The following is a 17,996-nucleotide window of genomic DNA, read 5'->3' as shown; positions in this document are numbered from 1 at the left end:
AAGCATAAAACTGGGCTTTGATTTCTAGGAATGAATATTTGGATTTTGTTCAAAGGAGAGTTGGAATTTTCTTGTGTTTTGATCGGTCATTTATTAGTCTCTAAAAAGGCAAGAGAAATATAATCTGGTGTTTCTCCTCTAATTCTGTCGAGATGATGCTGTTTGCTCTGTCTTCTTCTGAAAGTGCTATGTTCTAGCTATTTATATTTCTACCTTCACTTTGTGTAAGCTGCAAGGTTTATTTTTTCATCTCGTGACAGGAGGAACATTACAAGAAGTGATTTAAAAGGGGGGGGGGGGCTAGTGGAGCCGAGATGCGACATATATTTGAAAACCTCACTTTTGTCTTCATCACGCAGGCGTTCAGTGTCTCTGTGCTGTGTGTAAGATGATGCTGGGAGTCACGCTTGCAGCAGTAAAGGGAAGTGGGCAGGTGTTTAGGTGTAGTAACGTTACCTTTTCTCCCTGCAATCTGCAGCCTTGTGTTCTCTCACAAGAAGTAAATTTGGAACTTTCTAGATAGTGGAATGGCTGCTTAGGAGAGCCTCTGTCGTAGGCATCCTCTTACATGCAAACATTTGTGAAAAGTCTACTCAGTGATGGTGTCGAATGGAACAGGTTTATCTGGTTTCCGTCTTCATGGATCTTAGAATCTTGTTTTTTTTAAAAAAAATATTTTGAAGACAAAATCTGTGGTGAGTTTTTGCTTTTCCATTTTGGTAATTGTGAAAGAGACTGTATGTTTTGATTTTTTTTTTAAGAGCTGTGTTTAAAATACACATTACACAGAATTTGCCAATCCCACCATTTTTAAATTTACAGTCCAGTGGCATTATGAAGTATATTCAGTGGTTTGTGGTAATTACCCCCATCCATGTCCAGAACTTCATCACCCCAAGCCATTAAGTATTAACTAGCATTCTCCCTTCTTCTCGCCTCTGATAACCTTGGTTCTACTTTCTGTGCCTATGCGTTGGTTTCGGCTAGGTCTCGCCCTTGTTGTCTTGTGCAATGACATAGCATTTGGCTAATCTCATATAGCACATCTTCACAGCTCACTGACACAGCACTGTACCCTGGAATCTCTTTCCTTGGAGGGTATGCTTTGGTTTTAATATGGAAAAGAGAGCAGTTTTCCTCCTTAGTGTAGGGTGTCACTGAATCAAGTTCCCATATGGATGTGCCGGTAGATAACTTAGAGCTTCTAAAATACCCCCCAAACTGCAAGGAAGGAGGGTCAAAAATGCACCAAGGGAAGTGCCCGCTGGCATTGGGTTATCTACGAGCCATGGTGATTGAGCACAGTGCCTTGGCTGCTTTCTTGTTTATTTGCTCACAAGAGCAAGGATCAGCTGGGATATTCATTGTGAAGCTGGATTGTGGCTTCTGTCATTAATTTTAAGATTTCACCTCCAGTGCAGCGAATTACTCATTGTACTGTAAAAGCAAAGACGACAATGGCGGTGACGATGATGACGATGACGGTGATGGTGGTGGTAGTGGTGGTGGTGATGGTGGTGTTGGTTTCCATGCACTCCATGGACTACCTTCTGCCCCAAATCCTGCTTTTAGTGGACAGTCAGCTAGAAACCCCTAGGTAGCTTCTGTATAAGCCAGGAAGAATAGAGAGAAGATATATGCTTGATATCACAGTAAACAGGTTTTCATCAGATAGGCAAGCTTAGCTTCATCAATAAAGTGTTTTTCTTTCTTGAATTTTCCTACACACTGCTCCTTTTAAATACAGGAGTGGTTTTTTTTTTTTTCCCCAATAGATGCTTCCTTTTTAGGAGGTCGTGTTATGACCCCACCCAGAGCCATTTATCTGTTTGCTATCAACTGATTTGACAGTTTGTGTACTGGGTCACTGGCAGGTTTGTATCTATGCTGGTAACTCCCTGTTCAAGGCTCAGGGGAGCAAGATTCACCATAGCAGTGTTTATTATCCAAGTCATCCCACTTTCTCAGTGGCCTCATAGCTGAGGCCAAGAGCTCAGATCACAGATGCATGCAGCACACATGGTATCCTGTCCTTAATGATTCTTAATGCGTTGCACTCTTCTGCTTTTCTCTGTTATAGCCTGGCTCTGTATAGGAGACAGATTCAGAATTAGATTAATTAAATGAATGTTTACTTTGGTGGTGAGGTGGAAGGGAGGAAGGGAGGGTGGGCCAGAAAACTACATGCCAGTGACTCCGTGAGGCTTTGTATTTCCTTTTCTTTTGTATCAGGAGAGGTGAAAACATGGATGGGCAGGTTGGCAGGTGAGGCTCATTCTTCCCTTATTCCTTCTAGGATGTAGGGCATAAGGGATGTGTGCACTGTAGTCGAGAGCTTCTGCTCTGTAGTTTGGTCCCGTAATAGTCTCTACTCCGTGTTTACTCTCTGCATGGCCTTGGACGGGCAGCCCAGTTTATGCGTGTTTTGTTTTAATTACCTATGATACGGAGATAATGATGTGCCCTCCTGCAGCTCGTGACAGAGACTGAGAGATTGTGTTAAAGACATGTGTTCATAGTCACTGTTCTAGAAGAGTTCCATAATAGCTAGCCATCATTCTTACAACTGTCACCGCAGCCAGGGACCTGCAATGTCCATCTCTTTTCTACTACAACCTTTGTACCAGATCCCAGACTCTTTCCCAGTTTGCTTCATTAGAGGGCACGTATGAGCATTTCTGAACTTTACAGGACTGAAAAAGATAAAACAGAGGATGTAATGACATGCTCCAGTTCTCTGCTTTCCCCATGCCAGGCTTTGGGACAGGGTGTGGTCTGGAGATGTTCTCTTCTGTCCAGTCGACAAGCCATTTTAACCAGCAGCCTGCTCCTCCACTCAATGAGGTCTTGCTAAAGATCCTTGGCAGAGAAATGCCTGTGGAAGCACCAGCTTGTTTCAGGTGGCAGACACACAGCAGGATATTTACATCCCTCCTCTCAGCTCCATTCACCTTGGATTAGTGAGGAGTCACTATTGACTTTTCTGTTGTGGGAAGGGTAGACAGAGCAGGTCTTCATGGAATCAGGTGACTTTATTATTACAGGATGGCTGTTACTGCTGAACTCTTCCCAGTAGATGGACCAATTGTGAAACTGCATTGAAAGACACTTGTATTTTTTCCTCTCCCAAAGTCTCATTGTTTCCTGTGTTTCTCTTCAGGGGCTCTGTGTGGTTAGTGACTCACAGAGGAAGCTCTCTGTAAATGGTGAGCTTATATTCAGTCCATCTTATATTCAGTGACATCCTATATTTTCCAGAATCTCTGTGGTCAGGTTTGTATTTAGATAGATTTTATTGGGAGGTAAACAGCACATTTTAAACACTGCAACATCACTCTTGACCGTGATTACTAAGTTATTATACAAGCACTAATAAAGCATTCATTTTTTTTTTTTAATTAGAAAAGATGTTTGATCCAGGTGAGGTGATGGAAGTTGTGTTTATTTTTGATGTGTTTCACAATAAGATGATAGTGTGGCATTTTATTTTTTCTTCAGGGAGGAATTTTTAACGTGTTTATGCCTTTGTTGTTAAATGCTGTTTGAATAGTTACCAGGTGAGAAGAATTCGGGTCCTGATGGATCAGTCTTCCCTCTACTAGTGTCTTCTTTTCGGTTTCCATTGTTTAATGTTGTACGTTCTGGATGCTTTTTCTGTCATGTGGGAGCAAATAGACAGCTATCTGAGAGGTATAAACTGGCCTGGTTCAGTACGAACAGGCTAGGGGCAATTCAGTGATGCTCAGAAGTGAGACAACAGGATTCCAAAGGCGCCCGGGATTGACCTTTGCACAGCCTTTCTGACAGATGATGGCTTCTGGAGTTTCTTATGATGTTTTTAAAAAAGGGAAATGCAAACAGTCAGCCTTCAAGCATGAGCAGAGACCATCCTGGCTAGGACAGAGCATTGATTTCAGACCCATCCCGTTTGATTTGCTCTTAGGACTTCTTAAATAGCACATGGTCTCAGTTTTTAAATTGCTGTACTTCATGTTACTTAGTCTCCCTGGCCAGGTTGCTTCCCACTAATGCATAGGAGGGTCTTTTGAAAATACACTGCTATTCCTCTTTCTCCAGCATGACCAAAGACAGAGACAAAAAAAAAAAAAAAAAAAAAAAAGCTGTATTTAAACCTGCACATTCTTTGAAAGAGGAGAAAAATGTCCTTTTGGGCAGAAATAGACTTTTTCTTGGAAGCATTAAGGGAACAGTGTCATAATGAAGAATCTAATTAGCTATGCATTGGGAGTTGCTCTGCATGGCTTAATGTTTCAGTTCTGTTGAGAAAGGGCATTCTATTTGCAGTGGTGGGGATTTTTTAGGTTGGCAGGGTCTTCACTCTGGAGCAGCAGGACAGAGGCACTCCCTTGCCATGTGTACATTCTGATTCTTACACAAACTCCTCTTCTGGTCCTTCTGACTATAGCTATGTGGTCAGGGAGAAAATACTACTACTACTATTTCACCTTCCAACAGTGGATATTCATATGGTTATCCTGCGTGAATGCTATTTTTTTCTCCGTGTCTGTCTCTGCCCGCCCCCCCCAGCCCCCATGGTGGTATTTTAACCAGACTAGAATTGGGGATATCTCCTCATGGCAGGGATTATTGTAGGTAGATACACAGTACTTTTTTAAAAAAGCCTATAGCTTTAAAATGTTTATTTCTAGATATAGTAGCAACTTTTTTTTGTAAACTTTTTTCCTTCTAAGATTCCACATAAACCTTGATAAATTCGCAAAGCACAGTTGTGGGTTCAATTCTCATGAGAAAAGTATTAATGATATTAAAAAATAGACATGATTTTAATGCTGAAACCTTTACTAGAACATACAAACGTCTCTTTACTAGAAGCACATAAGTACATCAATCTACAGGCAGTAAGTATGCTATAATAATCTGTCTATACTGTTCATTCTTACCTTAATCTCATTGCTTTTTATTTTCAAAGAGAGGATGTTTATACACATTGGCTGTATACACATTGACTGTATATTGTTAGGAAACTTTATTTCAGTGCTTAAAATAATACTAATTATTTGAAATTGCCATCATATTTTATGGAACATTTGAGCAGAAATGTTACCCAAAGATGGCAATATGCTTGTCACCCCTGTGGTATGCAGAAATTGAAACAAAATGTGTTTCTGAAGAAGTTGACTTCTCTCTTTTATTCCACCGTAACAGCAAAATATATCAATACATAGTCTAGAGCGCTATGTCTCAGTCATGAATCCATAGGACGGCATGTTAAAAATCAAAGCCTAATGTGGTAGGACTCTGGTGGGCCTGACATTCCAAGCAGCGTCATTCCTGTTGGCTTGTAGCAAGGTATTTAGAGACCTCCTAGATGATGTGTGGATCTCTAAGGATGACAGCATGACAAAGACCCTATTCAGGCCCTGAGGAAACAGAGATGCCCTCTTACCTTGCTATGAGGCATCATTAAGCTTTACTTTAAATCTTTCCTTGTAATTTAAAAAGTGAAAATACTAGAGTTTCGTAAGTAGATGCATATACCTGTATGGACCTATAGGCAAATGACGTCTTACATAAACCTAGTACTATAGTAAGTATTATAGTAGAGAAAGCTACTTAAATTTATTCTTATAACATCTACCAAAAAACTTCAGCTGCTTGAAGCATACATACACATTCCCATTAGAATGAATAAAAACAGTTGTCCAACTTGTTGATAATAAGCATTAGATCCAGAGAGACTGCAGTTCCCGAGGCAGTGTGACATGATGCAGCTTTGTCCATTTCCATCCAGCTTTGTCTATTAGTTGATGCAGGGATCGGATAAAATTAGGTCAGATCCAAGGAAAAAAGTCAGTAGAGAAATACAGGTTTTATTATCCCAAAGAAACAAAATGGCAACAAATCCTGGTGAGGATAAAGGGAAAAGACATCTTTATGTATGGCTGGTGCATCCATGATGGAAGTCAGTATAGAGGTTCCTCAAACTCAAGCCAGCACTTCATGGGACCCAGCTACAGCATCCCTAGGTATGTACCTCTGAGAATCCGAAGTTAGCATTGCACAGATACAGACACATGTACTATTATTGCATTTCTATTTGTGAGAGGAGAGAGAGAGAGAGAGAGAGAGAGAGAGAGAGAGAGAGAGACTGTTTCTTGCTCGACATCAGTAGATGAAGAGAATGTGGTTCAATACAGAATGGAATTTATAGGGAGCTACATAGAAGATGAAATTGCGCCGTTTGCAGGAAGATGATTAGGGGTCATCATAGGAGGTGAAATAAATAAGACTTAGAACCACAGGTATCACATTTTTTTCTTCTTTCGTGTGGAGAGCCTACATTCAGGGGAAAAAAAAGACGTGAGAGTAGACAAGGACTATTAGCAAAGAGGAAGGGACCAGCAGGGAGGGTAAGCATGTGTGAATACGTTTGAGAAAATGTGATAGTGCAACCCATCATTTTCTACAATTATATTTACAAATGTGAATGGATATTTAAAAAAGCACTTGAAAACAGGATCACTCTAATGGATATCGAACTCGAATGGTGAGTAGCAACAGCAGGTGAAAGCATTTCCATTGACCAGAAAAGACCTCAACTCAGAGGGTGTCTCCTTTAATGCAGTGCCTGGAGGTGATTTTTAAGATAGCCTACTTTTAGTTAAAGGCAAAGGCTTATCATTGAGTGGTTATTGGCAGAACATTTATTTCCTGGCCATACCTTTATCTTTAGGACACTAAAGAAGCAGAAAACATGGTTTATATACTCAAGTATTTACAGTTTGGGTCTGAAATATGATTAGCGCATGAGAAAAATAACAACCAAAGTAAAACAAAGACAGACTTTCTGCTGCTCCAACCAAATATAGGAAAGCAATCTTATTGTAGTTTATATAAATTCATGACAGCAGCAGTTATTTAGGATAGACTGTGAGGCACAATCTGAAAGTGATGTAGTGTGTAGGCAGGGCATTTGTGGTTGTAGCAATGACATTGATATAGGAATAGGCCTATTGTTTAATAGAACCAAGGTTGCCTAATGACCTACAGTGTGAATTGCTGCACCATGCTTTGCATGAGTGACTGCTTAGCCAGAATGTTCATGGTGCTATCACCAAGAAATGAGTCTCTGATCTCACAGTTAGTGAAAATATGAGACCAGAGATGCCAAAGTGTTTGTGATGTGTACCACCTCAAAGGAAGCACAAAGAAGTAATTTAGTTTGTCCGGCACTTGATATATTTAAAGTCACTCACCAGTTATTACCTGGGACCCATTTTCGTACTGGAGGCAGTAAAGGTCAGAGTAACTGCTAAGCAAATGAGAAGGCTGAGACACAGAATGTTTAAGAGGCTTATTGGAGGTTGTTATGCGTCTTAGTTATTGTTGTTATAGAGAGATTGATTTTGAAAAAAAAAAGATGTTAAATATTAAAACATCCATACGTGTATTATTGTATCTACACACAGTTAACACATCCTATATCTTTGTCCCATGTATTCATAGAATCATGTTTATTTCCATAGCTGCACAGACAAATAGACACGCAAATACACACCAATTGAGAAAAAAAAAAGAGAAACCACAGCCTGAATTGAGAGAGGATGGAGTTCTTTTCAACCCAGCAGGTTAAAACAACAAAGGTGGCAATCATGGGTATTATTCCAGTGGAGTTATAAATTCCTTTTATTCTTCATAATTCTGTGCCAATCTTTTTTTTCTAGCTGAAATCCCTTAAAGGTAGAATACTTTTGCTTTATAATTTTTTTTAAAAAAATATTTTTTGAGAGAGGGAACACTTTACATAAAAACTTGTAAATGACTAGGTGATTTCTAGTAGGAGTGATTCTGAAAGTAGTTGTTGAGTAGGAGAAAATTCTTAGTTCCCCATGGGCGTAACGTACAAAGGAAAAAACAAAACAGAAATAGCTTCAAGTTATGATAATGTGAGCATCGTGCTTATCCCATAATTTGCACTGATCCTGTGATAGGTACCCCCCTCATGAGCCTCAGAAGACCACGGCCAGCCACTGCTAAATGTGTGGGACACATCTGACGTGAGTCAACTTGGTGTCTTTAAAAGCCTCCTACTGTGCGCGTGGGGTAGGCAAGCAGCAAAGGCCAGTCTGGGAATCTTAGAGACATGCTAATCGCCAGGAAATGGCTGATTCAGAGGGACAATTTTCAACCTGGATGAATTCACCGTAAATGAATGCCAGGCTTAACCGAAGTAAGTTGCGCTCTTTCAGATCCATCTCTGCGGCTTCAGTGGGCAGTTGCCTAGGTTTTACATAGCTGCAAGCAAAACGCATAGGTCAAACTCCGACTTTTGAAGCCTCCAGCTCCATTTGAATTACTGACTTTTATTATTTTTCTTTCATTTTTTTTTTAAAAATTATCTCTGTTTTTAAAAACCAAGTTAGGGCCTACCAACAAATTAGCAAACTTCTGTTAAAGGATGGATGGGCCAGCTCCATGAGATAGAACTATACCTGATATTATTAATGAGGCCAAGGTCCTGAAAAATTAACAATTCATGGATCCAGCCCCGTGAAGACCTAACCTACTACTATTTTTCTGCTAAATTAACATAGCAGTAAAGCTACTTCCAATGATACCCATAAAACAATGCATCCCTCAGCCCTCATCAGAGAAGCTTCTTCTTATAGTAGACAGCAATGCATCCGGACAATGTGGAGAGCATGAGACACCCGGAGTACTCAGCGCTGAATGGGATGTCTGTATCACAGTCTTCCTCAGGGCTCAGGGATCTATGTAGAAGGGGGTGGCTGTGGAAAGAGTAGACGGGCCAGAGGTGACAGAGGATTCTAAGGAAACAGTCTTTTCTATGCACAGCCGAGCAAACACACATGTGAATGCATAGAGATTATGACAGCATGCACAAGCCCTTCACAAGCTCAGGCCAGACAAAATCCCAACGTGCAGGAGGGCAAGCCCATCCTGAACCAAGAAGCCATTTGCAGAAGATAGCCGCTGGGAGAAGCAAAGTCAGTTTTCTTCAATGGCGTGATGTTGGGTGTTATCAACCACACTTCACGCTCAGGAGTAGTTAACCAGAATAAATTGGACTCTGGCTTTTCAGTGCCTATTGTTTTGTTTTTATTGTATTAGAGAGAAGGGAAATGAAGTTGGTGGTAGGGAAGTAGGGGGGAGATGGGCAGAGCTGAAGGGTGGAAAAGAACTTTATAAAGTATATTATATGAAATCCTCAAAGAACAAATTTAAATAAAAGGTAAGTGGGCCAGACTTATTCAGATGAATCTGTGTTTTCTTCTCTCACCTACATCCACATTTTAAGTTCTGTTGACTTCATTGGAAAAAAAAAAAAAACAGTTTATTCTGGTATTTGTGATGATTTATTCTCTTTAAGTGTTTTCAAGCACCACAAGGCATCCCTGCTTATGTAACTCTTGTCACTTCTGTTTTTAAGTGAAGTGTGAAAAACTGCAGCTGGGGAAAATATCCCCTTAATTCCCATTACTGTTGTCATGCCTTGCCTTCACATGAGGTGAGAGTGTGTCTGCTTACTGTGATTGGCCTTGGGCACACATACCGAGAGATATTTTCTTCCTGGCCCCATGATTTGAGAAGACCATTCTTAAACTATTGAAGCCTTTTGTGCTTCATAAGTTTGTCAGCAAAAAGTCTACTAGATTCAAGAGGATTGTTGAGGACAAACTGATTTTGAAGGCTGTAAAATGACTGTAAGACCAAGCCATCACCCTATGGGAAAGGTAGATTGTTGAAATTGTTAATGAAAAGGAATCTTTGTGGTGTAAGTATACAAAATATAGCACTCACTGAAGGAATTCGTAACAATGCCTGTTTTAAGTGTCTGAGATTGAATCAGTAAAAGACCTCTGGAGAGAGGTAATTTTTTTTTTTTTTTTTTTTTTTTTTTTTTTTTTTTTTTTTTTTTTTTTTTTTTTTTTTTTAGCACAGTTGTGGCTTAGCTTGAGAAGGTTTTTCATCCGAAGATGACTGAGAAAGTCTGTGCAACAGATGGCAGAAACTGATGGTCTGTGGGAATGCTCTAAGTCTCCTGTGCTTGGAGCAGTTTTAGCCTGTACTCTTTGTGTCTGACCCAGTGTTCATACTCTTAAAAATATGTGTAGCTAAATGCACTTAAAATTAATCTGTGGGATGGAGAAATGGCCCAGTGGTTAAGAGTGCATTGCTCTTGCATAGGACCAGCATTTGGAGGCTCATATTAGGAGGCTCAGAACCGCCTGTAACTAACTCTGAGTTGTCTGATGCCCTCCTCTGGCCTCTGTTGGCACCCATACATAAAAGACTCTTTCTCTTGTACATATGCTCTGTCTTTGTCTCTCTCCAACTCACACAGACTTACATATAAGTCTTTAAATATTTAAATTTAATTTTCTTTCTCAGTATTTAATCTCTGATTACTGACTTAGTCAAATTGCCCTACTTTCACAGACTAATTTCCATGATTCTAACATATTTCTAAATAAACGTGATTGCTGCAAGTTATATTTCTGCATCTATATGTGCCCTGTTCTAAGACACCAACATTATAAGTTGAATTAATTTTATTTTTTAAAGCTTTCCTAAACATTATAGGTCTACTAACTTACCTTGCCTCCCCAGGAAATTTAATAGTAATTCTTTCTTATGTGTTCTTGGTGTTATGTTATCTTTACAGCTGCACAGTAGCATGGGTGAAGAATCTTAATTGTTGATCGTTTTGTTTTCTGTCTTGGTTGCCTTGTCTACATTAGTGACTCAGACTTGAGTCATGGGATGGCAGTCAAATCGACTTTCTTCTTTTAGGGGTTACTTCACATATGCTGTTAAAAGTTAAATTATTTTCAAAACTTCCTTCTGCCAATGGGCATTTCATTTTTCAGTTTGTTGTCTGTCCACCAGATGTGCATTTTGTAATATGTCATTTGGGGAGCATTACCTACCCTTCAGCGTACTGCACCGTTGTATCTCCCTGGCCTGTTATCCCTGGAGCTGACCATGTTACTCTTATCTCTATACTCAGCAGTCCCCCACCCCCAACCCAGGCCCTGAGCAGCCATTCATGTCTTCAGTGAGCTTCCTACTTGGTCTAGCCTATTGGTCTATTCAACATTCTCTTTGTTAAGACCAGGTATATTGTATTTCATTTATTTCTTTTCTATTGTACTTGCTATTCCTCCTTTAGTAGCTTTTATCATTGAGAATCATATTTAATTCATTTTTAGTAACTCATTCGATTTAAACACAATATTATGTTTCTTTTTGATGGTTGAATAAGCAACCACAGTTTTGTCAGTGGGAACTCTGTTAGATCGATTCTCTTGCTAACATTTTTCATGATATTTAAAAAAGGATCTTAGCTTTCTAGTTAATAGCTAGAGGTTTCCTAGCCTCCATTTCTGTTTCTTTGATTCTTTTCTCCAACCTGCCCTCGACACTTATATCCTGTGAGCTGGAATCTATTTTTTTTTCCAGTGGGAGGTCTAACATCAGCCAGAATCCAGGCATCCAGTGGGGATGAATATGGAAGTTGGGGATGGATGAATGGGTTACTATTTATTGACCAGAGAAATCTCCTTTGTTAGGTGCTTGCTAATAGGTTATAGAGAGATTCACTGAAGGCTGTGGTTGCAGGAGAGTAGCACCTGCATGTAATTTGTCTTCTGGGGCCCTCTCTGACTGTTGGGTCTACATTATTCACTTAATGATTTTATGCTAAGGGTGGCTAGAAATTACAGCTTCCATCAAGGAGTGGATACTGTTCTTATTTCACCTTGCTGGATCTTTTTTTCTGAAGAGCTTTTTAAAATTCAGGGTCTCCAGGAGAACTGTCAGATGGGTGTGCCAAGGCAGCAGAGCTGACTCCAGGTGTTGCAGGAAGACCTGAGCTCCACTTTCTGTTGAGCTCACCATTAACAGAGATGGGCAGATCACATTTACATCCAGTGACCCTAATACCGGACACATGACACCCTACTAGAAGAGTTTATGTTGTCTTATGTGGAAAACTCAGTATAGATTTCTTTCCTTGATGAAGACTCATGCACAAAGAAGGTGTGGATGCTGGTATGATTCACGGCAGCCTGATTGTACTGGAGACCAGCAAAAATTCTGCAGAAGCTTAATTATGTGGAGAAACTTGTTCATGAGTTTTAGAGTACTCATGATGTTATGAAGTTGTGATGGATGGCTCTCAGTATGTAGTTATTCACAGCGATCATGACAACTATTGCTTATTTTGTCCTGGATTTGTTAGTGATATATGCCCCAGTGGTTTGTTTTTGTTGTTTTTGTTATTGGTTTTGTAGTTGTTGATGATGGTGATGGTTGGGGTGGTGGCAGTGGATTTTCTGTTTTTGTTTTTTGTAAGTCCTGTTCAGGTATCAGAGCGCTTCAAACTGTTTCAGTAAAATGTGCATATTAGGTTTTATGCTCAGGTAGTGTAGTACCACAAAGGCCTGCGCTTATTATTTCAGTTTCAATAGGCTGAAAGTCTGGGTGTGCCACAGGGTTTCTTTGCTGAGATCTTTCCAGGCTGAAATCAGGTTGGTGGTTCTCACCTGGAGCTCAAGGTCCTCTAACATGTCCACAGAGCTTCTTTTACTGTATGTGCAGTTGTGTGGCCCCCAGTTTTCTGATGGTTGTCAGGTAGAGGCCATGTTATGCCTTATGCCCTCATAGTCCTCAGGATCATCATTGGTATCTCCCAAACTAGTCAACCCACACCTTACTGCTTTGTTTTTACTGGTTTTGCAGGGATCTCTTAGTTTTGTTTATCCCATCAGGTAATTTAATGTTTACATACAGAACAATATATTTATATGGTATCACTTCATAATTGCACGTAATAGAGAGGGAGCCATTCAAAGGAGGAGATACTAGGTGTTGTTTTAGAATCCACGTATTGCAGTGAGCTTCAGCTAAAAAAATCTTGGTGATAGCTATTCATGAACACACATATTATTATTTTAGTGTCAGGATTGTGATTTTTAAATAGTAGCTTTTGGATGAATGTCTTAGAGCCTCTGCTCTTTTGTATCAAACATAAGATGATTAATTATTTGGATGAATCTTTTTGTATATGAGTTATTATAAGAAGACTGAGCAAGGCATTATGGGAGAAGGATGCAATAACTTGGTATGGTCCTTACTTTCAAGAACTTAGATGATGAATTGTTGAATCTTAGATGCTGGAGAGAAGATTCAACAGGTAAGAGAACTTGCTGCTCTTGCAGAGGGCCTGTGCTCTATTCTCAGCATCCCTTGGCAGCTTACAAGTGTTGGTAGCTCCAGTTACGGGGGCTCCAATGCCATCTTCCAGGTTCTGTGGGCACCAAGCATATATGTGGTGCATTTGCTCTTCAGATGGAGTCAGCCTGTATGCTCTTCCAAAGGTGGACCTTTAACCGTTTAACCATTTAACCTTTATTAAATGTTTTTCCATTTTTCTCACTTGATAGCATAGAGTGATGCAGAAACTGTTTACTTAAGGAAAAACTGTGTAACCAATTTCATTCAAAATAATAGTTTCTTTAGAGAGAATTGTGAACTTAGTGTGTAGTTTCTATGGCTGTGACACAATGGTTGAGGTTCCTTGAAATCTGGATTCCTCTGTGTCCACCATAACTCTCCACACTTCTGCTTGGCTGTTGTTTGGGAGCCTGAGGTGAAGCAGAACACCCTAGTCAAGCAGAGTAGAGCAAAGCTGCTCATGGTATGGCTACTGTGAATCCTAGTGAGAGCAAGGGCAAGCTAGAGAGAGAAGCAGAGGGGGCGGGGGGCGGGGGAGGGGGAGAGATGGAGAGAAAGAAGGAGGTGGAGAGAATGTTCTAAAATCTTAAAGTTAAGGAAATGCACAAAAGCCAATGGCCCAACTTCCGTCTGCTAGGTCCTGCCTATTAATACTTCTGCCATCTCACAATAAAGTTGAGGCGAAGACCACAAAGGCTTTCACACATGGCCTTGGGGACTCCTAAGATCAAAAGTGTGATACCTCCCTCACAGGAAAGCTAGAGGTTGCAAGCAAACTCCAGAATTCCTAGAGGATAGGGAACATGAAAGAGTTAGAATACAATGTGGTAAATGGGGACAAAACCCCAAAGGACTAAAGTAAACTGTGTGAAGGAGCGGGCTGAGTATTCAGAGAGGGAAACGGGTCCAGTGCTCCAACCTTCAACTGAATGTCACTGGGAGTCACTGGGAGTCTTCCACTGATGGCACAGTTTGTTAGCTTTGGAGTTCAAAAGAGAAACCCAGCATCATCCTCAATATTTGTTACCCAACTACTGTTTCCACTTGTCTTCAGACATAAGCCTTTGAAACAAAGTAACATCTTTCCTCGGGTAGCTCCTGTCAGCCAGCTCCTGTGGTCCTCAGCATTTGCCTCTGATCCAGGCCGACTGTGGATGGCTTCTGTTGTTGTTTGTTGTTGTTGTTTATGAATTGAGGTTATCCACTCTTTCGATGATATAGAAATATCTATCCACTTGCTGTCAGATGATAGAATCTGAGACAGAGTCAAGAGCCTTGTAGGATATGTGTCCTGTGCCATGTTTTCCTTTGTTTGGTTTTAAATAGGTACCTTTTCTTTGAGTTTTCGCAGAATAATACAGTGGGCTTTTTTGGTATTTCTTAAAATTGAAGTGAACACTGGAATAAAAAAAAAAGCCTGTTTAGTGACAGTGACTTTTTCAGTGAGGAGTCCTCAGTTCATTTTCTTTATTTTCCAGATATGTGTCACAAAGATGTCTACACGGAACTGCCAGGGAATGGACTCAGTGATCAAGCACCTGGACACAATTCCTGAGGATAAAAAAGTCAGAGTTCAGAGGACACAGAGCACGTTTGACCCATTTGAGAAGCCAGCCAATCAAGTCAAAAGGGTACATTCTGAGAACAATGCTTGCATTAACTTTAAATCCTCCTCTGCTGGCAAAGAGTCACCTAAAGTTAGGCGGCACTCCAGCCCCAGCTCGGTAAGTACAGCCTTCTCCTTCCCATTTATCATCCAGCAAACAGAAGGTCTAGCCTTCTCCAGGGCCACACACTGCGAGGCAGACCACAGGTGGTGTTCGCAGTGAGGTTTTATGCACACTCTCCCAGGGAGGTTGAATATTTTGGAAGAGAGAAAGCTATAAGCAGACTCTTGATTTAAGAGTACCCAGCAATCAAATGAATGAAGTAATTTAACTTATTTTTAAAAAACAAACACTTCACACCTTTTTCGTCTTTTAAAAAAAATAAGATTGTTTTGGAGTTAGATGAATTTATCATTAAACATCTCTTCAGCCTCTTAGAGATGTTGTGAGAAGTTTTTAAATCTGCAGATTCACACAGCATTTCACGTCAAGAATGAACATTGTTCACGAGGGTCTCACGGTTTGTTTCCAATAGTTTAGAATTTAACAGCAAGGCACTGATCCTCAAAGGGAAACTCCTTCATTTTTAGGAAATCCTAAGCTGGAAACCAAGCCGATTCTTGCCCTTTGGCCAAGGTGCCTTTGTTTTCTGTAACAGAATCCTTGAGGTTCTTCAAAAATAGAACTTTACATTTCCTCATTCTAGAGCTGGGGAGGCCTCAGTGTGGTCAGGCACTAGTCTTACTCATCAGGACAAACAGATGAGCTCACTGCCCTCTGCAGGTGTCACCTCTCCAGGGCCACTGGGGTGGGGACATTTTCAACATTCCCTTTGTGGAAGAGGCATTCATTTTCAAGTTGCTTGTTGCTTTTCACTTACAAAATTGCAACCAGAACCCATTACTTCCAAGGCTGGCTGGCATTTAGCATTGTACGAGTATACTGTGATCTTTGAAATGGAATAATTTTCCAATTTAACCTAAAGTTAATGTTCTTTTGACATGGATGCCCAAGGATTTTTAAAACAGAGAGGGAAATGTAAAGGGAACTTGGTTTCTGTTATCTTGCTAAGAACACATGTCATTTAAAAAAACATTCAAAGTTCAAAGTTTTCATGAACGCAAACCCAGCAAGGCCCGAGAGCGGCTCAGTAGTACCCACGCTTCAGGTTCACTCAGTTCTATGCTGCTGAACAGCGCTAGTGTTAATGAGTGTAAGCAAATCAATCTGATTTCCACACTTCTGAACCTTGGGCGTGTGCCCTCCAATCCTTTCCTGCAATCTTTTTGTGTGACTACAAGGTAGGATTTGCTTGGGTCACAGCTCTACCGTTAACGTCTCAGAGAAGCTTCATTTTAGTATTACATAAAAGAAGTTGAGAGTTGTCGAGAGCAATCAAGATTCTACCGTGTTGAGAATTGTATGTCGTTACTATGTAGTTAACCTGTTATCATGTATGTATGATTGGTTTGTAGAAATTATCATACTAGGTATTGTAATGAGGCAATCTTATACTAAAAAGTACTGTTTGAGTTCAAATCAAATGACCATCTATCCTGTATGTTATTTGGGATCCCTAGCTACAGTGAGTGGGCCTAATTCTCCTTTTTTGTTGTTGTTGTTCTAATTGTTTCTGTAAGTGCAACAAGCTTTTTAAAATTCATTATTATTATTTTTAACTTTTTATTGGTTCTTTGTGAGTTTTACATCATGTACCCCAGTCCCACCCATCTTCTGTCCCCCTCATATCTGCTCCTCACTCTTTCAACCTCCCACCAAAATCCTACACAAACAAAGCATAGAAACCATCTCATCGTGGAAGCTGCAGTATGTCACGGTGTGTCCTACAGTATGCTACTCTACCCACATATCTTCACTTGCAAATGTTCATTGCAATCTAGTCATTGGTCTGGTTCAAGATCTCTGGCTTCTGTGACACCATCTACATTGGATCCTCATCAGGACACTCCCCAGTCATCCCACTGTCGCCCTGTGTCATGGAGACCCTGCAGCCTTGGGAAGCAAGACTATTCCTGTTTCTTGCCCCAACCATTCACAGATGAGTGAGTTAGGCTAGGACAACACAGAGGACTGGATCTGGGCCTTGGAGGTAGCTGAGTCTGTCAGCTTCCTTATCTGCATCACCGGGTGAGCTCCTCAGCACTGCTCTGGCTAGGCTATCCAATGCTGCCATCAGCAGGAGGCAGGCTCAGCTCTCATGCTCTCTGGGCTGGCTCCCTACTACCAGAGAGGGGAGGGTGCCCACACCACCACAGGAGAGTGATACTCAGGAAACAAGATCTGATTGCTGCAAGTGCTTTATTGCTACTGAGAGTCATGTAGTTTTAGAAGTCAATGAATATATTGTAATGTAAATATAAATTGTGTGCTTTCAATAGTCATTTATAAGTGTCAATAAGGAATTAGTTCCTTATCAAGACAAGCCTGGGCCCAGCTGTCTGATGTATTTGGTATTTCTCTCTCCTCATAAAGTTTTTTTTTTTTTTTTTGTTATTGCAAGTTACTTGAATATACCATAAAAGGTCAAATATAATAAAATTTGGGCAGATGGTAGTGTCATACATTTTGAAACCCATCATATAATTAGAGAAACTGGTAGAGTAAAGCCTAACCAGAGGAAAATATCTCAAATAAGCACACAACACTCGATGGCTCGTGAATAGAGGAGAGCCAGGAGAGTGCAGGGACTGCTCAGGGCATTTAGGTGGATTTTCATCTTTCTTTGGAGACTAGTCTAAAATGACAATTTGGTGCATTTTCCTACCCAACATAGAAAGTACTGGAGTAAATTCTGCACAGGGTGGATTCAATAGGTCCAAGGGAATGAGGAGGTTCAGGAAGCAGTGACATAAAGAAATGGCATTAGGTACAGCTGGTGATTTAAGGAATACACAAGGGAGAGTTTTCTCTGTTACATTTGTATCTATGGATACATTTACCTAACATCTTAAGCTTACATTAATATATAGCATTTGATGATATGTTACTCATAATACAGAATACTTGTAACACAGAAAGTAGAGTATACAATGATTAAATGTCTAACTTTTATTACCTTGTAATTGCACTTTTTTCATTTGTCCATATTGGACAAGATTGGTAACCTCATTTCACCCTCCACAGAAA

The 17,996-nt window shown here is 40.3% G+C and overlaps 1 protein-coding gene across 5 annotated transcripts in view; it reads left to right on the top strand.

Moving 5' to 3' along the window:
* Cdk14 (cyclin dependent kinase 14) overlaps positions 1 to 17,996 on the top strand; it is a 532,454-nt gene that overhangs the window by 108,781 nt on the left and 405,677 nt on the right. For all 5 annotated transcript variants that reach the window (XM_034518915.2, XM_076913083.1, XM_034518917.2 and 2 more), the window contains one exon: positions 14,721 to 14,966. In XM_034518915.2, the coding sequence (XP_034374806.1) occupies positions 14,721 to 14,966 (246 nt within the window). The remainder of the gene's footprint in view (positions 1 to 14,720; positions 14,967 to 17,996) is intronic.

This window comes from Arvicanthis niloticus, chromosome 15 (assembly GCF_011762505.2).
Source record: "Arvicanthis niloticus isolate mArvNil1 chromosome 15, mArvNil1.pat.X, whole genome shotgun sequence".
Lineage (NCBI taxonomy): Eukaryota > Metazoa > Chordata > Mammalia > Rodentia > Muridae > Arvicanthis > Arvicanthis niloticus.
The sequence above is the reverse complement of the archived record's forward strand: the minus strand, read 5'-3'. Positions and strand labels throughout refer to the sequence as shown.